General features: G+C 33.7%; 1 protein-coding gene across 1 annotated transcript in view; it reads left to right on the top strand.

The window, feature by feature from the left end:
• The first annotated feature begins 2,141 nt into the window (after positions 1 to 2,141).
• The window catches only part of TECRL (trans-2,3-enoyl-CoA reductase like), a 116,578-nt gene continuing 101,875 nt past the window's right edge, over positions 2,142 to 16,844 (top strand). Inside the window, exon 1 of the mRNA XM_032398024.1 lies at positions 2,142 to 2,375. Within this exon, the coding sequence (XP_032253915.1) occupies positions 2,142 to 2,375 (234 nt within the window). The remainder of the gene's footprint in view (positions 2,376 to 16,844) is intronic.

The raw sequence follows: 16,844 nt of genomic DNA, 5'->3' as shown, positions 1-16,844 counted from the left end.
ATTGTTTATTTATTTATTTAATATATATGTTTTTTGGGCACCTACTGTGTACCAGACACTGTTGTAGGCGCTGTAGATAGTTTAAGGGATGAGATCAGTGATATACCAAAGTGCTGATGATGCAGACCCTATAGACCTTTGCAGAGAACTTTAGCTTTTTCGTTCCATAAAATAGGAAGCCTCTGCCGTGTGCTGAGCAGATTATTGCATTATCTGCTTTAGCATAGACCCTGATCACTCTAGCTGCTGTATTAAAATGATACTAGATTGACCAGTATTGACACAGGGGACTAGTTTGGAAAAGCAATACAGATGAGACTGATGTTTTGAAGGTGGCACGGGGTGGTGAGAAGACTGTGTTCTGGATTTCCGATGGATGAGAACCGAGGTGTCGGAGAAAGGGAGATGTTAAGGATGGTTCATTTTGTGAGTTCGGAGTCCTGTACAACTGCGGTGATGAAATTGCACAACACGTGTGTGTGTGTGTGTGTGTGTAAATACATGCACACACAAATGCACACATACATAGACATATATATTCCTGTCTTCTATGTTTTCAAAATATTAAATATTGAGTATAATGGTTGTCTAGAGGATGAAATGATAACTGAACATGTGTAAGTGGATCTCTACTGAATAATGTTTGATCAAAATTAAAAATCACTACATTACTTTTTAATTATAAAAGTAAATTTTAGCCTCATATAGATATAAAGATTCACCCCTCTATAATTATTATTATTATTATTTTAAGTGGGCTCCACAATATGGGGTTTGAACTCACCACCCTGAGATCAAGACCTGAGCTGAGCTCAACTCAGTTGCTTAATGGACTGAGCCACCCAGGCGCCCCACAACCCTCTATAATTTTAACCATTTTGCTTTTCATGTCATCATTAAAAATGGCATCTCAGAATACTTTCATGTAATATCCCTTTGAATCAGTGACAATATGTTTTGGATAGTTTTCAGTTGTTTCTTTTTTTCTTTTTAAGATTTTATTTATTTATTTGACAGAGAGAGAGAGAGAGAGAAAGAGAGAGAGAGAGAGACAGCCAAGCAGGGGGGAGCAGCAGGCCAAGCGAGAAGCAGGCTCCCTGCTGAGCAAAGAGCCCAATGTGGGACTCCATCCCAGGGCCCTGGTATCATGACCTGAGCCGAAGGCCGACACTTAACTGATTGAGCCACCCAGGCATCCCTCAGTTGTTCCTTTACCAGATATACCCGTATCTGAGTACTTGGAGTCTTTTTTACAGGTTGTTTAACATTTTTCATTGTTAATTTTGCGATTATTTCAATTTGCCATAGTTTAATGTTGTGGTTAATGTGGTGGTTAGTTCTAATTTCGTACATAAATTCAAATATTTTCCAATAAATGTAATGTGTAGAAATGTTAAAATGAAATTTACTTCTTTTTCCTCAAGTTATAAAATGGCTTTGTACATATTCCAATCTCATGGATGACTTGCCATCTTTCTATTCCCTGTACAAAGTGAAGAATTCATCCATTTGTATCATATATATATACACATTTGTATATATAATATATATTATTTATATTACATTATATTATATGTAGCATGTTTTATATTTATATATTAAACATATATTTGTTTATATATTTACATTTATTTATATGTATTTAAAACATGCCACAAATCTTTATCTTAGGCAGTATTTATAAAAAATTTTGTTATGTAATAATGCACTAGGTGTTTTTAAATTTATCTATAAGATAGCTCTATGCTAATTTTAAATACATCTAAATGTGAATGTGTGAATAATAACATATGTACTTGAAGATTAGTGCATACAGAATTCAAAGATAATAAAATCTCTTTCTACTCTTTTGGAATTTCAGATATTAGTGACCATATTAAAAAGCAGAGATAAAAGGGGAAAGCAAGAAATAATTGGAATGCTGGTAAAGTAATCCTCTACACTGCCGCAATTTACAATAGCTTGTTATATATAGAAATAGATCAGTCATTGTTTTCAAGCCTGCTAAATAAAACTGAACTCTTGGAAAGGCATGGCACTTGACCTTTCCCGGGTTCACCAGCAGTATTTAAACTGGTGCAAGGCAACATACTTGCAAGTGTCTTCTGTTGTCATGACAGATTCTCCTGCTAGTTCACACAATGTTCAAAAGGCACAAGTCCCTTGCTTCGGAACGCAAGAGAGAAATATTTTCCCGAGGAGTTACACGGTCCATGCTGAAGAATGACTTGAGAAACTTTCAGTGTTTGTCGCAACTTGTGCTCTCAGCAGGCCCTCTAAAATCAGCTCCAGTAGTTAAACATTCAAAAACTGCGCACTTTGAGATTGAAATACTTGATGCTCAAACAAGAAAACAGATATGTATTGTGGATAAGGTAAGTTATCTTCATTCATTAAATTTCTCTTACCTGCCCCGAAGATTATTGTTCACTCGATTTAATGCTTACAAGGTTGTATCAAAATATATTCTTGGCTTTTAATGTTAGTTTTATGAATAGTAGGATAGATACTTCATATATTGTTTCAGTGGAAGATATTTATTGTGTCTTTCATAGTCAGTTTAAATGGTAGCTAATAATTATTAGGTTCTGGTTTTTCTTGTTAACGTTGACCATTGTCCAGAGGTAAAATGTCCAGTGCTCAACTTCTCAGCCTAGGTAACAAAATTTCTCTAGGTTTTTCTCTCCATGTACTTCATTACATATTCAAATTAGCATAGAGTTTATTAGTGTTCATAGAAAATAGCAAGCAAAAGGTGCTACATTTACTAAAAAATTATGTTTAGCATATATGATAAAGTCTAGTCATTTAAAAATTATTTAGAGTTAATTGTCTTGAAAAATAAACATCTCACTTTTTATGAAAAGTTTACTTATTTCAAAATTACCACGTTTAAATTCCTAAAAATCAGTCTTGCTGAATATGTTACACTTTTATATTCATATCACAGATGTTTCACTCAGGAAAGATAAAATACATACTTCCTAGGTTTGAAAATTAACACATAAATATATGCGTACATCATGGATATACATATGTGTATTTAATATTTAAAACATTTTCAGTTTTTCATAAGTTTGAAAAGTCACTAGTAATTGAATTTATTGTGAAAGATTGATATTTTTAAAAATAATATGTCTTCATTTATTTTGCTATAAAGACACGTTAATAAGTTTTTTGCTATTGTTCTAAAAATAAATTCAATCACTGATTTCATTTAAATATGCATATGATTTTAGATAACAGGGAAAGAGACAAAAGTGTTTACTGCTTTTAATTGCAGAAGATCATATGTACTTTCTTACTTAGTAATTATAACACTATGACCAACCTATTAGTTGGGTGACACTAACTTTTATTTACAGATGGAAATAAAAGACAAAGAACTTTTACAAGTTCATACAGGTCGTAAGTGGAATGCAAGAGATTCAAAACTATGTCTATGCAATTCCAAGTCACATTCTTTTTCTATACTAGAATAATATATAAATGATGAATATGTATTACTAATAACAGAATTTTAACTTATGAATTTCATGCATGTTATAATTTCCTTCTATTTTAGTATCCCAATAAAGTTTTTGGACTTTTTTATATCATACAGGAATAAGATAAAACAAAAAATATCCAGAAGTTGCTGATGTTTGCATAATGTCACTTTTGAAAATTTAAAACTTGTAAGAAAATTACAACTAAATGAAAATAAATAAGGTAATGAATGGGATGGATATTAAACTGGTCAAGGATTCCCAAAAACCAAGATTCTAAAATGAGACTGGGTTTTGTGTCCTTTCTGATAATGTGTCTAAACCTTGATGCAAAATCCACCTTAGAGTAATGAGAACCTGCTAATGGGCGGCGAATTATTTTTCCTATGCATTTAAATTTTGATATTGAGATTGTATTTAAAGGTAAAACATGGAGGCCTACATTTTCAGTTATTACTTAAATTGCACACACAAAAAATTAAGCATGCAGAAAGCCAGCATTCTTTAGAGATAAGGATTTGGCTTAAGAATTTCGGTTCAGAGATTTTGCTTGCATTTGAATAGTCCTGGTAATCGCATCTCCAGTGGCAAACCTTTGGGGAAACTCAACAAGCCAACGAGGGGATTACTTTTGGATTCCACACCAGCCTTTATTGCGCAATGACACTGTATGATGTGCAACTTACAACATAGAAGTGTTTGACTTGTCAGGAGAACTGGATTTTGTTTTGTCTCATTTTCATTTTGTAATTTGATAAACTGTCTCGATAATGAAAGACATTTAAAAGAAAAAAATCTGGATTAATGTACATTTTTTTGCTTCATGACTCTTAAAAGTTCAAATCTGTAAACATGACAAAGATTGATTTTGTTTGTTGTTCAAGATACTGCTTTTCTTAGACAAAGTAACAGCTATATTAGCAGTAAGGTCATGTTAAGTGCGTTTCGTTGTACTTAGCTTTACTCAGTATACTAAGTAAGTGTTGCTTATGACTGAGTCCCTGTCTTTCAGTAAGTACTGTGTTATAAAGTAGTAAAAGTTAAAGGTCGTGTACTTTGGAACTAAGTATATCTGGACCGAATCCCTGCTGCATCAATCATATTTATCAAGGCTCAGGCAAGTTGCTGGATTGCTGATCAACACCACCTTATTTAGAAAATAGGTTAATAAAATCTATTTTGTAAGCTTAGACTGAAAAGTAGGAATAATATATGTAACATGCTTAGCATGGTGCCTTGAACACAATAGGGATAAGTTATATTTTTCTTAGTTTTAATAATCATTTGGAGAGATAAAGTTAATGCACATAAATATTCAAGAAAAAAATAAGTGATGAGCTTTGTGATACTGGCACAGAGTTTAAATTTGACTTCTTGATAATTGTCCATTGACGTGAATTGTTATAATGCTTAGGTTAGAGATACATATTCAAATATTCAAATGCCTTGAGTGGAATGTATGTATTTTATTTTATTTTTAATATTTATGATTTGTTTTTTTTTAAGATTTTATTTATTTATTTGACAGAGGGAGACACAGCGAGAGAGGGAACACAAGCAGAGGGAGTGGGGGAGGGAGAAGCAGGCTTCTCGCTGAGCAGGGAGCCAGATGCGGGGCTCGATCCCAGGACCTTGGGATCATGACCCGAGCTGAAGGCAGACACTTAACGACTGAGCCACCCAGGCGCCCCGAAGAGTGGTAACTTTCAAACAATATGAATTGACTGGAGAGCATAAGGAAATAGGAGAAACTATCCAAAAATTGTACTAAGTGGATATTTCATGCCTCACCTACAGTGTTTTCCATGGCCTGATGTGGCCAGTAAAAAAGCCACATGATTTATGGTGGATGACCAAAGACTACCAAGAATTGAACAAGGTAGTACCCCTCATTTATGTGGCCGGAATACATTCCCCGGAATGTATGTATTTTAGTAATACATGCTGACCTCTAGTAGAAATTTAGTTTGTATCTAGATACTATAATTTAAATTTCAAAATGGACAAAGTATCTACTAAAGACATTCATGAAACAAAGCATTGAGAGAATTCTTGGGGTTAAAGAAGATATACTGAATCATGTTCTTTTACTTAACGTCATACACACACACACACACACATACACACACACCCTAAATAAACAAACCAAAACCTCTTGCCTTCACTATCTTCTCCAGCTTCTGCCCCATTTCTCTGATTACTTTCATCCTGTTCATATTGTCTATCCACATTTCTCTCTTCTCATTCTATCCTAAACCTACTCCATTCAAGCATTTACCTCCCTAACTTGTCAGAGTTTGAACTTGCCAAGATCACCAGTGAGGCAGTGGTAAATTCCTCGCTAAATCCAAAGGTCAATTCTCACACTTTATTTTAGTGTACAGCAACATTTGCTGGATAAGCACGTCCTTCTTAAAAAACTTTCACGATGTGTGTTTCAGGATAATAGACACATATTGTAAAAACTCACTCCATTGCTTCTCCCTTTCCTCTTGCTGCTGCTTCATCATCTGATTTAAGTAGGTATGGATTGTCATTAACTCAATCATCAGAACTTCTCCCCATCTTTACTCATTGTGTCCCATAGCTTTGAATATTATCTATTGATGACTTTTAGCTTCTCCTTTTTTCCTGAACTGAAAATTGATTTATATACGTATGTATACATCTATGTATGTATCTGTGTATGTATTTACCAATGCATCTATCTGTGTATCTATTTATGTACTACCCATCCATCTATATGGATGTTTACTAGGCATCTCAAACTTAGTATATCTAAAACTGAGCACTTGGTCTCACCCCCAGATTTTATCACAGAGTTTCCCAAGTCAATAAGTGGCAACTACGTCCTTCAAATACCTCAAGCCAAACAGAGACGTCATAACTCATATCTTAATCTCACACTCCACATAAAATCCATCTTCTCAGTGATACTTTCAAATATATCCAAACTGACAAATTTTCACCACCTCTACTGCTAGCACTCTTAAATCTTTCCTCTACTTCTGTTCTTAGCACCTTCAGTATATTCCTTACATAGCAACCAGGACTAGCCTGTTATACCATGTCAGATAATAGCATTTCCTACATAAAATTAGTCAGTGTCTTCTTTAGGTCTACTTAATTGTCACTTTTTTTGGGGGGGCTTTTGCTAACTACTTGTTTTTAAATTGTAAAATCTGCCAGTATTCTCTATTACCCTTTCCTGTTCTATTTCTTTACTACTACTTAATACCATCTAACATACTGTTTATTCTTCCTTTTCATTTTGTTTATTATTTGGCATACTCCTGGTATGCCAGCTTCACAAAATCTGGGATCTGTTTTGTTTCTTTTTTTTTCATTCCTGTTTCTCCAACATTTAGAACAGTGGCTGTCACAAAGAAAATACTTAACAAACACATACAAAAAAGGTGTTTAACCAACATGTATTGAATAAATGATGCCTATTCAAGAAATGTGTAAATTTGACAATGCACTCATGTTTAGCACTGATAGTTTTGGGATGAAGGAGTAGGATATTTGAAAGTACTTTTTACTATTCTCTAAATCAAATTATTATTGAAAAAATATATTCGCAGAAAAAGACATTTGATTAAACCATTTCACTAAATGCTGAAATTCTTCCTGGTTTGCTCCCAAAAAAGATGTATAATATTTAACTTTGTATTAGTGTATAATTTACTGACAGTCATGTTCTGATTTTAAAAAGCTAGTAAGTTTTTCATAAGGCAGACAATGAAGATGGGGATAGTTATTCAACTAATTTAGTTATATCTCATATGTGATTAAAATAATATGATTAATCAAGGATGGTTAGATGGAGAGCTAACTTAAAATGTAAATATCATTCTTGTTTTATTGTAACATAAAAATATATGAAAAATAATTTTTAAACTTTAACAGTGTGTTATTTTCAGTTGCTCACTATCCCTGTCTCACTTCTTTTTTGTAAAATGTCAGAAGCTTATCTAGTGATATACTGATGATTCAAGAGCACAGCAAGAACTCTAAAAGCTAAGATTGATAAATGTTTCCAATATCTTCCCATTCTTTTTTTTTTAATCTGTTCTCCAAGGAACTTGACCTCAAGAGCCCTCTTTCTCCTATTATTTTATTTGTTCTATGTCAAAACTTTAAAAAGCATTTTAAAGACTACTTATAGGAGTGCACTTATTGTGATGAGCACTGGGTGATATATGGAATTGTTGAATTACTATATTGTACACCTGAAGCTAATAAAACATTGTATGTTAAAGAAAGACACTTATAAATAAAAGAAAACACCCAGTAATTTTCCAATCCTTCTAATGGTAAAAATATCAGTTTTTACCAGAAAATACTAGAGAGAATTATAGGGTAGTCAGAATGAATAAAAATTGCACTTTTAATACTTTAGTTAGAAATTTTGAGAATTCTTAATTTCTAATATTGTCACTTAATATTTTACCTTGGGCAGCATGCAACTAAGCATATATATGCCTCAATTTGCTCATTTGTAAAATAAGAATGACATCTGTCTTAAAATATCCTCATGGCAGTTTTTAGAATTTCATGTGTATACAAATGGCAATATCTTATTTTTCTTTCATTCCTTTCCTTCCTCCTCCTCCTTCTCTTCTTTTTTTTTCTTCTCCTTTTCCTCCTCTACCATTCACCTCTTTCTCCCCTGTTTTCTTCCTTCCACCTCAATCCCCTTCCTCCTATTTCTTATTGTGAGCATAATATACTTGAAGCTTATGAACTTTGAATTCACACAGAACAGAATTTTAATATCAATTTGACTGTTTTTACTTTGTCTTTGGACATAATCCAATATCTATGCCCTTTATTATCATTTACTGTAAAAAGGATTTAAGTATTACTATTCGTCCATTTATAAAGGAAGAACTGTGGCATAGAGACTTGAAATGAAGAACTTAGTGTGAATTAGAACCAAGTTTTGCACTGGCCAATATATGTTCTGGGCTTTGCTCTTAACTACTATACACTACCACTTGACAGATACCAGTGATTTTCACTAGCCCAAATTCTCATGTTCTCTTTAATTCATGATTGGTACAGAACATCTGAATCTGACTTCTGATACAGACAAAATGTTTCAGGACAGAGATGCTATTTTATTTATTTATTTTTTTTTTTGCATCTTTCATTCGCCATCTTCTTTTATTAATATTTCAAGTTTTTATTTAAATTTATTTAGTTAACATATAGTGTAATATTTGTTTCAGGAGTAGAATTCATGACTCAGCACTTACATATAACACCCAGTGCTCATCACAAGTGCCCTCCTTAATATCCATCACCCATTTAACCCATCCTCCACAACCTCCCCTCCAGCAACCCTCAGTTTGTTCTCGATAGTTAAGAGTCTCATTTATGATTTGCCTCCCTCTCTTTCTGTTTTTTCTTTCCCCTGTGTTCATCTGTTTTGTTAGAGGAGCTATTTTTTTTTTTTTTTTTAATTTGACAGAGAGAGACACAGCGAGAGAGGGAACACAAGCAGGGGGAGTGGGAGAGGGAGAAGCAGGCTTCCCGCTGAGCAGAGAGCCCGATGTGGGGCTCGATCCCAGGACCCTGAGATCTTGACCTGAGCCAAAGGCAGACGCTTAACAACTGAGCCACCCAGGCGCCCCTAGAGGTGCTATTTTTGAAGAATGTCTATTTCCCTTCCATTTGATATGAAAGAAGTTTCCAAAGCTTTGTTTCTATTTTTTATGTACAGACATAAAATAGCATTAATATTCAAACCTAGAAATTAAAAATATCTTTGAAGTATCTTTAATAATAAATTAAGCAGCAGATATGCTCAAAATGTTTATATCCTTAAAAATTAAGGAATTGAGATGAACAATTCCTCCCCAAAGAGGTAATTAACATAATCATTTTCTATGAGCCCAGAGGAGCCTCAATGCCCACTCCTCTTTTTGGATATACTAGGAAATTCCATAATACAGCATGAAATTCTAATTTCAAAAGAATCAGTGTACTTTGAACTTAATATATTTTAGTATCATCTGCCCTGACTTAGAGTTCTCTCAGAAAAAGTGAACCAGCTATATTTAACAAATACATAATGCCATGAGAGGCCATGTGGTGCAATGGTTTATGCACAGAAGTCAGACATTTGTGTCTGCATTTGAGATGTGCAAATTATTAATGTTTTATCATCCTAACATGTTACTTAACTACTCTAATTCTTGCTTTTATAAATAGAATAAATACCAAATCAAAGTACAGTAAATATCTATCTTCCAGGATTATCTAGGGCTTTTATATTCATGTAAATATGAAAAATATAGCAGTGTGTCCATCACATGATTGGTTTTCTGTAAATGAATGCTGCATTTTAGATAGTGGCAGTATATCAGTAGTATTATTATTCCACTGACATGGAAAAATAATTAAATTAACACCTTTCTATTATAACTGTAAGAATTTAGTCATTTTTCATGACAGTCATTATGGTTCCTTTCTGAAATGATTAGGAAGCATTAGAATTAGGAAGTACGGTCATGGGGGCCATCTTTTTAACATCAGTTTCTAGCATGCTATATCTAATTTTCATACTCCAAATAATATGCATTGGGTACCTATACCATGATATACCATGAAAGACGTCAATGGATATATAAGCATTGCACATCAATACATAGAGAAAAAAGAATATACTCTAGAAAACTATTCATGAATAATATTTATAAAACAAATATAAACGATTATGTGTATTCAATTAAATTATGTCTACATTTTTCTATTTTCCAAATATATCACCATGTAAGAAAACTGTTTTTGCTTATAGTGAAGCTATAAAGAAGATGTCATTTTATCTCCTGTAATATATGAGATGCAATGATACTCTTTTAGAAGGTCAACATAGATGAGTAAGTTTTGGAGGATGCATCTCGAAAGAGAAGAGTTGAAATTTACCAGATTCAGTGGTTCTCCAGTTCTATATTTTGATGTCTTATAGTGTCACAATCAACCATTTATTAATTCAATAGGTATTTGTTAAGACATTTGTCTAGTTTTCTATTATGTGTTCGAGATAATGCATTAACTCGACCAGTTGTGATTCATATTCTCATAGATTCAATTATTTCCTGTGGAAGCCAAACACTGTACAAGTAATGTTAACTGCAAAGATATCTACACAGTTAGAGGAAACAAGGTAATTTGAGGTGGTAAACAAAGGGAGATAATCTGTGAAACAGGAGAATCTCCCTGGAGGAATGATGTTTATGTGTGGCTCAGACAGTGAATACGATGGAAGAGAAATAGGAGGATATGACAGACACAGGAGATAGAAAGAACAGGACTTGTTTGCTTGTAAAAAATAAGAGCCAGGGAGGATGAAAGTATGATGTTGAATTGCTATTTGAGCAACTGAGATCCTGAGAATGGTATAATTTACTGACTCATTTTTGTTGGTGTTTGTTTGTTTTCTTTTTCAAGTTTTTATTTAAATTCCAGTTAGTTAACATACGGTGTAATATTAGTTTCAGGTGTGGAATTGTTTCCTTTCTTGTTTTTGGTACAGACAAGTAGAGAAGTGGTAGGAAGCAAGAACTCAGTTTTGTTCTTTTTAAGTTGGAGGTCTTTGTGAAATATCCAAAAAGAGATAACCTGTAGGCATTTGGGTATGAGGATCTAGAACTCAGGAAAGTGGTCATGTTTAAATATGTCGACTTGGGGATTACAAATGTATAGGTGGTTCTTGCAGCCATTGTAGTATGGAAGATAAAATTTAAAAGAACAATATAATGAATAAGGAAAGAAAAGAACCAATAATAGAGGCCTGAGGAATTCCAATATGTACAGATCTTAAATAAAGGGGGGATTGAAGAGGAAAATGAGAAGTTTCCAGAGATACAGAAGAAATATGGTAACTCCTTCCTCACAGAAACCTAAGAAGAAATATTTGAGTAAGAAGGGAAAGATCAGTAGATGCAGCTAAGAAGCACAAAAAAATACAATAAGTACCCCAGGTATTAAGTGGGATAGTGTTCATTGTTTAGTTTAATCAGATCAATTTGGGTACAGTGATTTGGGGGGAAATCCAGTATAGAATGGGGATGACAGTCTATGGGTAAGATAAAATTTGAGTTTCCTAGAAAGCCTTTCTTTTATAGGCAGCAGAAGTCTTGAAAAACTTAATTGACTCTAACTCTTCATTCTTCAACTCTATATTGACTTGTGTAGTCTGATTCACATACTTTGGTTTATTTTTTACCCTTTATTACTCCACTTTTAACATTCTATATTACTCACCAGCTCCCCCCAAAATATTGTAATTTCCATTCTTTGAGTTTAGTTAAATTTTGATTCTTGTGCCTGGAGTGTTCTGTCACAATCTTCTGTCTAATTCACACCTATTCCTCATGATCAAACTGAGATGACAACTTCTTTGTGTACCACTTATGATCCCAGATAAGCTGATATGTTATTTGTCCCAGGAACAGTTGGTTGAAATTTCCATTATATAATCTAATAGTTGGAAGTGAACATTTGTAAACTATCCTAACAACTTGAAAGAATAATTTTGTGCTTGTTCAATCAAATCGTTTTTCTAAATGAGAATTGTAATTAGTTTATCAGTATTTTTTTTTTCTAGCAATTTATTTCATTGTATTTTACAAATGCATCATAGAATTTCTTAAGGAGTGATATTTCGTCCTACATTGTTTGGGAAGCATTGAACTGGATGACATGGAAATGACCTAAATGCTCTTGTACAATAAATATGTCTTGGATGCAAAATTAGAACATGTCATAGCAGGCTCCTCTTAGATTTCATTCTAAAAATTGTATGTTATTGACAGACAAGGTAAAATAATAATTCCCAAACACTTGAATTGTAAATATAGAACAAAAATTTTGGCTGAAATAACATGTTTTTAGATCAAAGAAAGTGAATAAATCATGTTTTCCTTGGAAATGTAAAGATAGGATGAAAAGAGAATTTTTTTTTTAAGATTTTATTTATTTATTTGACAGAGAGACACAGCGAGAGAGGGAACACAAGCAGGGGGAGTGGGAGAGGGAGAAGCAGGCCTCCCACTGAGCAGGGAGCCCGATGCAGGGCTCGATCCCAGGACCCTGGGATCATGGCCTGAGCTGAAGGCAGATGCTTAACAACAGAGCAACCCAAGCGCCCCTGAAAAGTGAAATGTTAACCACTAGGGAAGAAAATTATGAGGGGACTATCATACTATTAAAAGAAATCTTGTTTCCTATTAAGTCAAGCCTGAATTAAGATAGTTAATTTTAGAAACACATGCTTTAAAAAGTATATAAAACATAGATAACAGTCTATGTAAAAAAATCTAGCAATGAAATTGTGACTACAGTTGACCTTTGAGCAATTTGAGGGCATGGGGCACTGACCTTCATGCAGTTAAAATCTATGTTTAACTTTTAACTCCCCCAAAACTTAAGTACTAATAATCTACTGTTGACTGGAAACCTTACAAATAACATACACATTTGGTTAACACATATTTTGAATATTATATGTATTATATATAGCAGTTTTACAACAAAGCAAGCTAGGTAAAAGAAAATATTACTAAGAAAATCACAATGAAAGAAAATACATGTACAGTACTGTACTGCAAAAAAATCTGTGAACAAGTGGCCCACACAGTTCAAACCCATGTTATCCAAATGTCAAATGTATATCCAAGAAAGACATGTTATTCAAATTAGACAAATAGTTAATTTATGAGTAGCTACTATACTTTAGATTACTTGAGGTTGAAAGTTAAACGGATTTCCTTACCCTGATATACATGAGTCAAATTGGAAAGACAGATTACGCATTTTAAAACAAATTATAACATGGCAAATAGCATATGCAAGTTTAACACAAATTATATTATGAAAGCTAGGGAAAGAATACTTATTCATCTGATAGAGGTTTAGGCATGAGGATGAGAAAAAAAGCTAAATTCAGTGAAAGGAGGCACTCAAAAGGATTTAAAAAATATATATGTTACATTTAATTAGCATGGGTGAGGTAGAAAGAACATCCCAGGGAGCGCCTGGGTAGCTCAGTAGGTTAAGCTTCTGCCTTCAGCTCAGGTGATCCCAGGTTCCTGGGATTGAGCCCAGCATCAGGCTCCTTGCTCAGAGGGGAACCAGCTTCTCCCTCTGCCCCTTCCCCTGCTTGTGTGCTTGCTCTCTTTCTCTCTCTCTCAAATACATAAATAAATTAAAAAAGAAAAGAAAAGAAAAGAAAGAACATCCCAGGAAGAATTAGCATATCGAAGGTATCACAAACCCAGATTTCTACTACAAAGCTGTAGTAATCAAAACAGTATGGCAAAAACAAAACAAAACAAAACAAAACAAAACAAAACAGTCTGGTATTGGCACAAAAATAAACACAGAGATCAATAGAACAGAATAGAAAGCATAGAAATAAACCTACACTTATATGGTCAATTAATCAAGGACAAAGGAAACAAAAATATACAATGAGGAAAAAACAGTCTCTTCATAAATGGTTTTGGGAAAACTAGACAGCTACATGCAGACGAATGGAACTGGACCGCTTTCTCACACCACACACAAAAACAAACTCAAAATGGATTGAAGACCTCAATGTAGACCCGAAGGCATAAGACTCTTAGAAGAAAACACAGGCAATAAACTCTTGGACATTAGCCTTACCAGTATTTTTCTGGATCTATCTTCTCAGGCAAGAGAAACAAAAGCAAAAACAAAACAAAACAAAACAAAACATAAAACAAAAAACAATTAGGACTACATCAAACTAAAAATCTTTTGCACTATGAAGAAAACCATCAACAAAACAAAAAGGCAACTTACTGAATGGAAGAAGACATATGATATATCCAATAAGGGATTAATACTCAAATACATAAAGAACTCATACAACTCAATACAAAAAAAAAACAAATAATCCAGTTAAAAAATGGACAGAAGGCCAGAATAGACATTTTTCCAAAGCCAAACAAATAGTCAATAGACATATGAAAAGATGCTCAACATCACTAATCATCAGGAAAATGCAAATCAAAATCACAGTATCACCTCAAACCAGTCAGAATGGCTAGTATCAAAAGGACAAGAAGTAACAAATGTTGGTGAGGATGTGGAAAAAAGGAAACCTTCATGTGTTATTTGTGGGAATTTAAATTGGTGCAATCAGTGTGGAAAATAGAAATACCATATGATCCAATAATTCCACTACTGGGTGTTTACCCAAAGAAACAAAAAGACTAATGAATATATATATATATACATACATACATATATATATATATATACATATGTATATATATATATGCATTCCTATGCTTATTGCAGCATTATTAACAATACTCAAGGTCTGGAAGCAACCTAAGTGTCCAGGAATAGATGAATAGATATAGAAGATGTGGTACACACACACAGATTCACGTGTGCACAAACACTGGAGTATTACTCAGCCATGAAAAAGAATGAAATCTTAGCATTTGCTGCAACATGGTTGAAGCTAGAAGAGATTTTGCTGAGTGAAATAAGTGAGACAAAGACAAATACCTTATTATTTCACTTATGAGTGGAATCTAAAAAACAAAACAAAGAAGGGAAAAAGACTCATAAATTCAGAGAACAAATGTGGTTGTCAGAGGGTGGGGTGATGAGCAAAATAGGTGAAGGGGATTAAGATGTACAAACTTCTAGTTAAAAAATAAATATGTCATAGGGGTGAAAAGTACAGCATAGGGAATATAGTTAGTAATATTGTAATAACTTTGTATTGTGACAGATAGTATCTACACTTACTGTGGTAAGCATTTCATAATGTGTGTAATTGCCCAATCATTCTCTTGTACACCAGAAACTAATGTAATATTGCATGTCAACTATACTTCAGTTCATATATATATATAGCATGAATGGTGGACAAAGAGCATTCCAGGAAGAAGAATTAACATATCAAAGGTAAAGAAGCCGAAAAGTAACAAGCTTTCTGGCTTACTGTAATTAAGTCAATGGTGTGATGATGCAAAATAGAGCAAACAGAAGGGAAGGTTTGGCTGGAACTGAGGGTAGAGGCCTAGCTGACTTTCTAGCATCTGGACTTTTTCTTTCCATTCAAATCAGGGGGATAGTATTTTAAGATATACATTCAGCAAATTAAATCTGGTAACAATGTGGAAGATAGAATGGACAATAGAAAGACTGAAGACAGAGAGCTCAGTCAAACTGAGAAGCAAATCTTTTGGGAGCCTGTTCAGGACTGCCACACTTGGGAGGCACCAGAGAATTCTGGGCTCTGCTTTGATTTTGAAGATACTCAGCCACCTCTCATACTTAATCAGCTTGTGACATTGGGCAATGTCCTTATTTTCTTTTCCCTTAAATTTTACTGAGGCAAGCTATGTCACTGGAGTCATCTGAACGAATGCCACCTTCTAGTAGGGATTTCCATAAGGAAATGCCTATGGCCCATGGCCTTGAATATTGCTAACAAATTAAAATCTACAGATGTAAACATAATATAAAAGTTTTCACATCATTTAAATATATTAAAAACTATAAAATGAAGGAAGGTTTGAATATTCACACTGCGATAAAAGTGTTGAAGTTATTTATTTTTTTCTTTCTGTATGTGCATACTCATGGGGGAGTAAGTAAAAAACAATTTAAATCAAATATAAATCACTGGGCGCATCTTTAGGATACACCTGAGCCTTAAAGTAATCAATATATGCACATATATTTCTAATTTAATCTTTATTGGACAACACACTTTATGTAACAAAACAGAATAATTATGTAAAAAATATACCATAGTTTCTATCAAATGTGGTTACGGTCCACATGGTTTAGACAAATGTATATATCCAGGTACAATAGAATAGAATGTGGTATTATAGGTAAAAGGAATATGATATTCCATTACCATTTTATTTCAGTTATGTTTGGTTTAACAGGGATTTTGCTCTTTGAACTTGTAATGAATCAAGGCAATCTTCTGTATATAAACCTGTTATGAATTTGTCAAATGAATACACATTAAGTGGAGCACAGGGTGGTAGATGGTGAGCCGAGGTTCGACAACAGACCACAAGAGAAATGAAAATAGAGAAGTTTATTACTCACAGGTTCTGAAGGAAAGTATCCAGCGGGCATCAAGGAGCTACATGGGGAGGTGAGAGAAGACAGGGTGCAGATACAGACAGACAAGACCTGAGGCCCAGGCCTTTATTAGGCTGTGTGAGTGGAGTGCTAGGGGTTCCTGGTTTAAGGCCAAGTTAGTCAATTCAGACCAAAATAGGGGCTTTTGGTAAGCCCCAAGGAAGTCTTATCTTAGGGGCACATTAAGAAAAGTCATTG

The sequence above is a fragment of the Phoca vitulina genome, unplaced genomic scaffold, assembly GCF_004348235.1.
Source record: "Phoca vitulina isolate PV1807 unplaced genomic scaffold, GSC_HSeal_1.0 scaffold3, whole genome shotgun sequence".
Taxonomy (NCBI): domain Eukaryota; kingdom Metazoa; phylum Chordata; class Mammalia; order Carnivora; family Phocidae; genus Phoca; species Phoca vitulina.
Note: the sequence above shows the minus strand (reverse complement) of the source record. Positions and strands in the feature narration are given on the sequence as shown.